The following is a 10,739-nucleotide window of genomic DNA, read 5'->3' as shown; positions in this document are numbered from 1 at the left end:
AGGGGGGGGGGGATGTATAGAAAGCAAACATAGATACCAGAGACAGTGTGGGAGGAGAGTAGGAGATGGCAGAGGGCAATAGATAGGGAATCAAGGATGGGAAAAAAAAAAGCAAAACGTACAGGAAACAAGAAATGGAAAATTATTTGTTGACGATAACATGTATGTTGATGTGCTTGATTGAGCCAATATACAGTGTACTCTGGATGGAAAAATCTCATTTTGTATGCTTGTAATGATGTACAGTGAATGAATGTAAATAAATAAATTTAATTATAAAATGGAAAAAAGAAATAAAAGAAGTTACTAAAAATTTTAAGTATATAATTTAAAAATAAAATTAATTTTATTACAAGCAAAATAAGTTATATTGCAAATTGCATTCTCATAAGAAGTGTTAAATAGCATTAGGTAAGTGTTTTTTAAAAGATATAACTAATAATAGAAATTAATTTTGTGACATAAACAGATTTTACTTTTCCAGAATTGGTTGCTTTCAAAGGTTGAAGACATGGAGCCAGCAGGTGGAAAACTTATCAATTTGGAAAATGATTCTATGCACTTCAAAGGTCAGAAGGTTAAAGTTCTGGACTCCCACAGGGCTGCCTGTGGTTCAAATTCTGGACGTGGCAGCTTTCTCACTTTCCTTCTCTCTCTCTTTCTCTCTCTGTCTCTCTGGTGAGGGCCTATGCCTTATAGCAAATTTTAAAAATAATAACAATAATAAATAAAATAATTCTAAAAAAAAGTTGAAAACTTAGAAGTGCAAAGATGTTTATTCCAAAGTATTATATAATCACAATAATGAAAAAATGGAAATACCCAAAGTATCCATCAGGATCATAATGGATAAATACATTATGGTATTTATTTTCCATGGAAAATTCTGAGCTATGAAATATGATGTTTAAAAAAGAGGTTTCAATAATGCAACACTTTTAAACACTTAAAAATAAATGTTTGCATTGTAATAATAAGTGTTAAAAACATTTCAATAGATGTCCCTTGCTTTTGCAGTGCATGTATAACAGTTTCGTTTTTCAGAAATGAGATCGTATATCATACTGTGACAGTCTGCCCTTCTGTGTTTAATATTAGTATATTTTTCAAGCCATTAAATGTTCATCTGCAACATGATTTTAAAAGATTCTAGAGTATTCCATTTTTTGGTTGTTCCATAATTAATTTAGTCAATCTTCCATTATTGGACATTTAGATTTCCCCCTTAAAGAATAATGCTTTTTTTTTTTTTCCCTCTCCCACCTTCCTTGTACGTTCCTCTTTCTGTCTTCCTTTCTCTCTCCTTTTAAAGATAAATTCAAAGAAGCTGAATTTCCATACCAACCAGTATGTAAATTGCATGTCTTTTGATTATTTCCACAACTTAGATTTCCCCAAAACTTCATGTTTACTTTTAGTTGTCGATGTCCAGCATCCTTCCACAATACCTAAAGAATGAAGACATAACCCTAGAGCCGAACACATTCTCAATTAATGCTGTTAAGCATGAGAAGACAGCCTCTTAGAACTTGGCTTCCATTTCTGTTTTCTACCAATTCACTATGTCCTTTGATTGGTTTCCTCAGAATCCTTTCCTGATGTCCATGAGCAGTCAAGGCCCCTCCAAGTCATCTGTCTATACAATCTCTACAATTTACAGATAGTTTCCAGTTCTGCCAACCAGAATGTAATGCTTGACTCATGAATACTTGCTATCAACAGTATATGCTTTACATTAAAAGGAAGCAGTCTGTTCAGTCATCCATATTTCCCCTATGGTTCTGAATTACCTAGAGAACTTCTCTAGAAGTTCCTCTTCAAATCCTTGAAAAGTGCACTGCATCACATCAGGTGTTCAAATGTGTACACTAACCATCTCAACGCTTGACCACCAGTGAGGAATACAAAAGTACCCCTTCATCTGTAACTTGATAAGTGAGATCTTTAAGCTAATGGCCTTTATGCTGTTCTAAGCAAAGGAGGGGTCACATTCTGGTCTGTTCTAAGGGCTTTGTGGGGGGTAATACCACCAGTGTGATCTAGATCTATTCCAAAAAGTAGGTTGGATATGTAGGTATCTTAGGATAGGACCCAGTTCCAATATTCTTCAGCATTCCACTTGGCAAGTGGTATGGTTTTAGACACAAAGCAGCTACTTGTCCCATACCCACTGAATGGTATTGCTAAGTAACCAAGAACGCTGGCCACTATAGATGCCTGTGCCTAATGGTGAATCTTACTCAGTCCAGCAGAGCTTGTCCAGCAGCTCCTTCATTGTCATGTGGTCCCACTCTTCTGCAAGGGGTGCTTTCCATGGGGCATCACTGGGTATCTACATTGCAGGTGAGGATTTGAAGGAGAGAGACAAATATATTTTTCCAGGTTAAAGAACTATTCAAATAGTATTCAAACCTCTATCTTAAAAAATAAAACTGCAAGTTTTCCAAATCCCCCCATAGTTACTGTTACGGCATAATCAATGTTGTCTATGAGGCTTTCCTATTTATAGAGCTATACCACTCAAGCCATATTTAATTTGATGACACTTCCCGCATAATAAATAGATGTATGCTATAATTGGGCTATTTCCAAATATGAATTATTAAGTTACTAACTTACAGAGAAAATTCATAAATCCAAGCATCAGACAGCTGCACCAAATCATGTCAAAATTGGAGTTTTCTGTTAAGCTTTGTGTATTTACTTATGAGCTGCCGGTTTAGGCATGGTTGCAAATCAAAGACCCAGAAGTCTTACTTTACTATGTCCAGGGGATTTTCTAACCTACAAATATCATCCCAGGAAGGCTGATTGATGTATGATCTTCTGTCTCTCTCATCAGTAGTGTACAAATAGCAGTCTGACATCTCATTTTTCAGAGGTTAGACACAAGTTTCTTTATTCATTTCACAAATCTTTACTGACTGTTACTATATGCTTGATAGTGTGCTAGGCACTGCTGATGCATTGCACCTTCTTTGTTTTAGGGACTAAACTTATGACAAATACAAAGGTAGTCAAAGAAGCTTTAGGAAGCTTTACCTCTCGACCCATGTCATCAATCGTCCTCCAAAGGTTGTTATGATCTAGGTAGGCAATTGGATTCCACACAGGTGGGAATGGGCCTGTGAAGGGGTATGATTTGCCCTGTGAGGTAAAAGAGATTTTAAAAAGGAAAAATTCACTATAATGTAAAGGTAGTTAAATCCGCTGAGTTGGTAAATTCCAATCATAGTTCAAATCCTAGCCCTGGCAGCTGGAGAAACACTCTAGGTCCATGTGTGCACAGTTGCTCAAAATCCCAAGAAGAGGGAGACATAGAGGAGGAAGAACTCTGGAGTGGCCATTGGGGATGCTTTCTCCCTCTTCTTCTCTGTCTCTCTCTGGTGAACACAGGAACCCTCTGACAATAAAAAAAAAAAATTGCATAAACACCTAGAAGAATGTTTGACTAAATATTAAATATTTGGATACCAGGGCCTAGCCAAGTCGATGCATAAAATTAACCATCATTCTTCTTAATCATTTTTGTTGAGCTATATTTTACATATAATACCCATTTTATTTTTATTTATTTTTTATTTTTATTTTTTGGAAAGGTTTTGCTATAGGGTAGGTGCCAGAAAGATAGAGAGATAGAGAGACAGAAAGCAAGAAATCACCTTCCAGGAGGGATGGTCATGCCACAATCCCTTCTCCTCCATTCTCCTCTTGGGACCTTGGACATGCACGCACATGCCCCCGGCGTGCATTTAAGCCACTGGGTCCAGGACTTGAACCGTGGTCAACTACATGGGAGTCCAGTGACCATAGCCATTATGCAAACTGCTGATCCCTGTTTTTATTTTTTATAGCTGAAAGGTTTTTTAAAATTTTAATTGACAAAAATTATATATATTTAGCACATACAATATGTTATTTTGAAATATGTATACAATATGGAATGATTAAATAGAGCTAATTAATATATGTATTACCTCATACATTTATCATTTTAAAGAGTGTGAGAACATCTAAAATCTACTCTAATAACTGTCAAGACTATAATACATTGTTATTAATATGGTCACCATGGTGTACAACAGCTCTTTTAAACTTACTCCTCCTTCCTAACTCAAATGTTATATCCTTTGATCACTACATCCCAATAATGCACCCATTTAAAATGCACTATTTGGAGAGTTTTGACACATGTATACACCTATATAACCACCACCAAAATTAAGGTATAAAATATTTCCATAATCCCAGAAAGTTATCTCTTGTCCCTTCCCAATCACCTCTCTCCTTCCTTGCCCTGGGCAACTACTGTTCAATTTTTTGTCACTTTGGATTGGTTTGGTCACTACTAAATTTTTGTAAGTATATTCAAACAGTATATACACTTTATAGCTGACTTATTTTGCTAAGCATGCTGTTTTTGAGGGCTGTCCCTGTTGTAGGCCATCATATGGATGTACCAGGTTTGGTTATTCATTTTCCTGTTGATTATTTCCAGACTTGATCTATTGTGAATAATACTGCTATGGATATTCTTATACAGGTCTTTGTGAATATATGTTCTCTCTTGGGTAAATGCTTAGGAGTGGAATAGCTGAGTTGTATGGTGGGTGTATATTTAACTTTTTAAAGTTAATCATTTTTCAAAGTGGTTGTACCACTTTACCAACAGCAGTGTGTGAGAGTTCCCACTGTTTCACATGGTGACACTTTCTGAATTTGTTTTATGCTTAAAGTACACTCTTTTTATTTAAAAAATAATATTTGAATCACAAAACGTTGCAAAAATAGTAAAGAAAGTCCCCAAATCTCTCTTTTAGTTTCTCTCATGTTAGTATCTTCCATTACCATGGTACATTTATCAAAACCAGGAGCTCGATACAGGTACGTCTTTGTATACTAAACTTTATGCTTTATTTGGAATTCACCCATTTCCCCACAAACATCCTTTTTCTGTTCTAGGATCCTATCCAAGATACCACACTGCATTCAGTCATCCTGTCTCCTTAGTCTCCTCTGGTCTGGGACAGTTTCTAAGTCTTTCCTTGTTTTCCGGGATTTTGACAGTTTTGAAGAGATCAGGTATCTTTCAGAATGTTGTTCAGTATGGATCTATCTGAAGGTTTTGTTTTGTTTCTCGTTTTTATTCAGGGGTTAAGGGTTTGGGGGAAGACTATCAAAGAGTAAAGTGCCAACTTACCAAATCATCTCAGGAGATACATGATATCAGTATGACTTGTCACTGGTGATGTTAACCTTGATCACTTGGTTAAGGTAATGTCCACTAGGTCTCTCCATTGGAAAGTTGCTATTTTCCCCCATTCTATTCTCTGTTCTTTGAAAAACAGCCACTAAATCCAGACCATTCTCAAGAGGAGAATGATGGGTATTATGCTCCACTTCCTGGAGAGGAACTATCCACATTAAGCTTTGGAATCTTCTCTAAGGAAGATCGACCTACCTCTTCTCTCCTTTTCATTGACATATTATTTATATCAGTATGAACTTAAATATTTACTTTATACTTGAGGTAATAATCCAATAATACTACATTATTTTGTTGCCCAAATTTTTCTAAGGCTGGATGTTGGTGCAGTGGTAAAATGTAATGTTCTGCAGGGTTGACCCACATGGCAAAGTTCTGGGTTCTTGTCCAGAAACTTTGCCGAGTATGCTAGGCATGTGCATACCCATAATCCAGGGCTGGCTCAGGTTGGAATGGTTGCAATGTCAGCCCCTGTTAGGGTCTCTCTCTTTCTCTCTTAGGAGAAATAAATAAACATTAAAAAAAAAAATGTTCCACCTTTGGCTATCGGGTGCTCCTTCAGGTTGGCTCCTATGTTCCTTTGGTACACCTTCATCCTTCTGTATCTTGAGCCTGTCCTTCATTTCTGGCACTAGAAGATTCTCCAGGATCACCTCTTTTCTCTGCCCAAGCTCCAGGATTTACCATTTGTTCAAGGAGCCTTAGTTTCTTTTATCAAGAGAATGGCATTTAGATGCAACTTCTCACTGGGGGATGCATGCTGATTTTTTTTTAACATGTTAATTTTATTCTTTCTTATTTTAAATTTATTTACTTACATTCATTCACTGTACATCATTGCAGTATACAAAATGATTTTTTATACAGAATACACTGTATATTGGCTCAATTAAGGATATTACCATAGGTGTTATTGTCAAGAAATAATTTTCCAATTCTTGTTTCTTATATATTTTGCTTTTCATTTTATCCCCTTGATTCCCTACCTCTCACCCTCTGCCATTTGCCACCCTCCTTCCACACTGTCTCTGGTATCTAGAGTTGCTTTCCATGTCTTTTTTCCCCCCCTCACATTTTATTGATTCACAAAAGATTTTTGTTAATCTACAGCTGCATTGACATATAATTCACATAATAATACAATTTGCATACTGATATTTTTAAACTTCTAATTTCTTCTCCATCAGAGCCCACTACACAGAACTTAGTAGAAACCTATGGATTGAGCCATGGGATCATTCTCCACAAAAGAGATGTGGATCCCCATTTCAACTCTGCTTCTTCTAAGTTAACAAACACAAAGTAAATCAGTAGCTTAATCTCCCTGGGGCCCTAAATATTCATCTTTCCACATGCTATAGTACAAATGTCCCCTGTGAAACTGACATTAAGATTTTTTTTTAAACTTACATTAAGATTTAATCGTCAATGTAATGAGTACTACTGAGAGATGGAACTGTCATGATATGATCCGGTCATGAGGGCTTTGCTTGGGATTTGGGGCATGCACATACATGTGTCTGGCTTATTTTTCAACCTGCCAGGTCCAGGATTCGAACTGCTCAGTGGGCCATATGGGATCCAGCCACCTTAACCTCTGCACCATCTGCTGGCCCTTGGTTTCTATTTTTTAAAGATTTGTTTAAATTTATTTATTCCATGAGACAGAGAAACAGAGACAGACAGACACCCTGGCAAGGTCTTCACACCATGATCCACACCTCCAGTCTCAGACAGCTTGGAACATAGGTGTGCATGCACAGGAAGGCCACAGAAAGGAAACCTAGGACCTTCTCATGTGGGTCCAGTTGCACTATCAATGCAACACCATCTGGTCCCAGTGTCCTGATTTCTTCTTCTTTTAAAAAAAAAAAATTAGAGAGATTTTTATTACAGAGCACATGCACTCGCCAGAGAGACAGAAAGTGAGAAATCACTCCCCCAGGGGGATGGCCATGTCACAAGCCCTTCTCCTCCATTCTCCTCTTAGAATTTTGGGCATGCACACACATGTACCTGGCTTGAGTTTTAAGCTGCTGGGTCTAGGATTCGAACTGCAGTCGACTACATGGGAGTCCAGTGACATAGTCATTATGCCATCTGCTGGTCCTGTGTCCTGATTTCCAAAGCAATCTTTAGTGTTTTGGTTTCCTGTGCTACTATTAACATTGTTTTTAAGTCTCCTATTTAACCCAGACTGACTCTGGTCTCTGCAGATCTCCACTAACAGAGTAGTGCCAACTCCTGCCCCCACCCCCTCATCCCCATATACACATGCACTTGTACAACGGAGGTATGAGATGGAACTCAAGTAGTGAAGAATCAAGTCAAACTATCCACTGAGGACAGCTTATGTCTAAGACTAGCATACAAAATCTTCTTCCAGGACTTCTCAGTGTGGCATCATGCCCACAGGTAAAAGAATTCAGAAAGACATAAAACCACAATCAAGTTGAATAGACACCTCTTCAGTGGTAAGAAAATCATGTTTTTGTTGGGAGAAAAAACCCTTAGGACAAAGATGGAGGGGAGAAAATTAGTACTCGGTCAAATAATTTAATTACTTAGAGGGGTTTGTTTGTTTGTTTTCACAAACACACATCAGTTCTGCCAGAAATCACCAGCAGATGACTTGAAGAGTGTGAGGCCAGCAGTTTGCCAGTTTTGCCTGCTCACTGTCAGGGTCAGCAGCAACAGCCATAGGAGCTCATGGAGACATGAATGTAATTGTTTGAGAAAGAGAGAACCTCACTCTGACTTATGGGGCTTGGTGTGGGGAAAGGTGAAGAAAAGATTTTGGGTGAGGGCAGACTTAACTACAAATTATGATCTGCATGTGAAGCCCAGCTGAATAACAACACCCTGCTTTTTCTACATCGACCTGCTCAGGACAACTCATGAAACAGGCACCTCTCCATTATTGCTCCCTACTTTCTGGTGGGAGAGGGCTTCCAAGACAACATTTGTTGACCCCTGTGTCACAGTCAGTAGCGTATTGGACTCTGGAGCTGGAAGTCACACACTGATCATGGTTCAAATCCTCTGTTTGGCCTGAAAACACACTGGGTGTGTGCATGGATGCCCAGGAGCCAATGGGTTGGAGGACTGAAGGAAGGGGATCACAGAATGACAAAGCTCTCTAAAGGGTGTTTCTTTCTCTGTCTCTTTCTCTTATGTGCACACACATGCTCTTTCATGAACAATAACACTAGCTCAGTTGAAATGTCATCCCAGTTGAAATCTAGGGACTCTCATTCCCCAATAACAATCCTTCCAGCAATGCAATGGTGTCAAAGACCAACTGTTCAAGCTTTCCTAATTCAGGGACTCTCTTAGAAAGGAATTGTGTTTGGAACTCTAAAACCAAAAACAGAGTGAGAAGTGACCACCACAAAGGGCTCTGAATAAGTAAATGAAAACCAAACAGTCTGGAAAAGGTACTATGATGATGAAGAAAAACACACATTACCCTCTTATATACTCATTTGCTAACAGTCCTTGGTGTCTTGCATCCAAGCACGTGACAGTTTGACATAGCTAAATTCATTTTGTGATAAACACAAGAAAAAGTTATTGTTAGACTCATAAAAAGTCTCAACTCTTCAAGCTTCAGGAAATAAGTTGGGTAGCTAAGAAATGTGTAAGTTTATAAAATAACACAATCAAAGGGATTGTCCAGGCTGGCCTGTCCTTCGACAGAAATCATAAAGAAGACATCAGAATAAGCCTACAGCTCAAGATGCGGCCTTGTTACAAGGTCTAATTACATACAGCATTTTTGTGTTATCCTCTCAACATTCCTGTGAGGCAGACCCAGCAGAAGTTACTTCTTCCTTCTATAAGCAAAGAAAATAAAGCTCAAATAAGTGTAAATAACTAGTTCAGAATCTCACATTTCATGAGTGGAAGCTATACTATTTGGTCATCGGGAAAGTCATGATGTGTTTTTCTGTGCAAAAATACATCCTGACTTTCCCGAGTTCATGAGTAGAAGCTACACTATTCGGTCATTGGGAAAGTCATGTGGTCAATTTAATTCATGACTTCCAAGGTCACGTGTGCATGTGTGTATTTATGTGCATGCATGTGTGCATATGCCACTGTGTGTTTATGTGTGAGACAGAGATGGGAAATGTCTGGTAATCATCAGGAACCATTAATTAGCTGATACATATATGGTGGTGATTACTTTCAAAATCTTATATAAATTAAATAAGCATCAGTAGCAAAGCACCATGAGAATGGAACACCTCCATAAGAATTTAAAGAATCACGGGACCAGCGTTGGCATAATGGCTGTGTCACTGGACTCCCATGTAATCGACCATGGTTCGAGTCCCGGACCCGGTGGCTTAAACTCACACCGGGCGCGTGTGCGTGTGTGCCCAAGATCCCGAGAGGAGGATGGAGGAGAGGGGATTGCGGCGTGGCCATTCCCCCTAGGGGGTAATTTTTTGCTTTCTGTCTCTGTCTCTCTCTGTCTGTCTGGTGAGTCCACGTGCCCTATAGCAAAAACCTCTTCAAAAAAAAAAAAAAAGAATTTAAAGAATCAAGAGCAAAGTGCATCATCCTCTGAGCTCCCTGAAAGAAATAGTAGACTTAGGGATGAACAGATGATTGAAGTCCAAAACAGTTCGAGTCCCTTAGGGGACACTTTGGAGAGGATGAGTACTTAAGGAGGGGTAACATAAGGCTGAGAAGCATACATCCCCACTGGTGGAAAGAAGACAAAGAAAAGGAGCTATCTTTGCTGTAAATGGTACACACAGAGAGACACACAAAGACACACACATGTATCTATGTGGGAAGAGCCATAAAAAATCATGAAAATGAAATGAAAGTATGAGTTTATTTTGGTGCAAAAAAACCTGAAATCTGTACTTTTTTTGTAACACACATTTTCTATGAACTTAAAAAAAATAATTATTTTAACTCTATTTATTTATTTAAATTTGACCAGAGAGGGACAGAGTGAGAGTGAGAGAGAGAGAGAGGGGTGGGGGCAGTGAGAAAGCAAGCCACCAGGTTCAGGACTCAAACCATGGTTGGTTTGCCCGTGCGGGATTTCAGACCGCTTAGCCACTATGCCACCTGCTGGCCCTATCTATGAACTTTTTGAAGACCCTTTGTATCTTTGTTTTATCCACTCTGAAATTTCTAGATGACAAAGAAAACTACAAAGAGCAAGAATTCATAATCTCACCAAGCAAAAAAATTCCATCCTAGCTGTTAACATTTTAGTATGTTTTTTTTTTTTCATTTTTTTAGAGGTTTTTGCTATAGGGCATGTGCACTTGCCAGACAGACAGAGAGAGACAGAGAGACAGAAAGCGAGAAATCAGCCCTCCGGGGGAATGGCCACGCCACAATCCCTTCTCCTCCATTCTCTTCTTGGGATCTTGGGCACGCACGCACACGTGCCCTGCATGAGTTTTAAGCCACCGGGTCCGGGACATGAACTGCGGTCGACTAC

At 38.6% G+C, this 10,739-nt stretch overlaps 1 protein-coding gene across 1 annotated transcript in view; it reads right to left on the bottom strand.

The window, feature by feature from the left end:
• MAOB (monoamine oxidase B) overlaps window positions 1-10,739 on the bottom strand; it is a 148,702-nt gene that overhangs the window by 43,072 nt on the left and 94,891 nt on the right. The window contains exons 4-5 of the mRNA XM_006148865.2: window positions 3,043-3,147; window positions 2,241-2,332 (exon numbers count right to left, since the gene is read on the bottom strand). Coding sequence (XP_006148927.2) covers window positions 2,241-2,332; window positions 3,043-3,147 — 197 coding nt within the window. The remainder of the gene's footprint in view (window positions 1-2,240; window positions 2,333-3,042; window positions 3,148-10,739) is intronic.

Source organism: Tupaia chinensis, unplaced genomic scaffold (genome assembly GCF_000334495.1).
Source record: "Tupaia chinensis unplaced genomic scaffold, TupChi_1.0 Scaffold000248_1, whole genome shotgun sequence".
Lineage (NCBI taxonomy): Eukaryota > Metazoa > Chordata > Mammalia > Scandentia > Tupaiidae > Tupaia > Tupaia belangeri.
The sequence above is the reverse complement of the archived record's forward strand: the minus strand, read 5'-3'. Positions and strand labels throughout refer to the sequence as shown.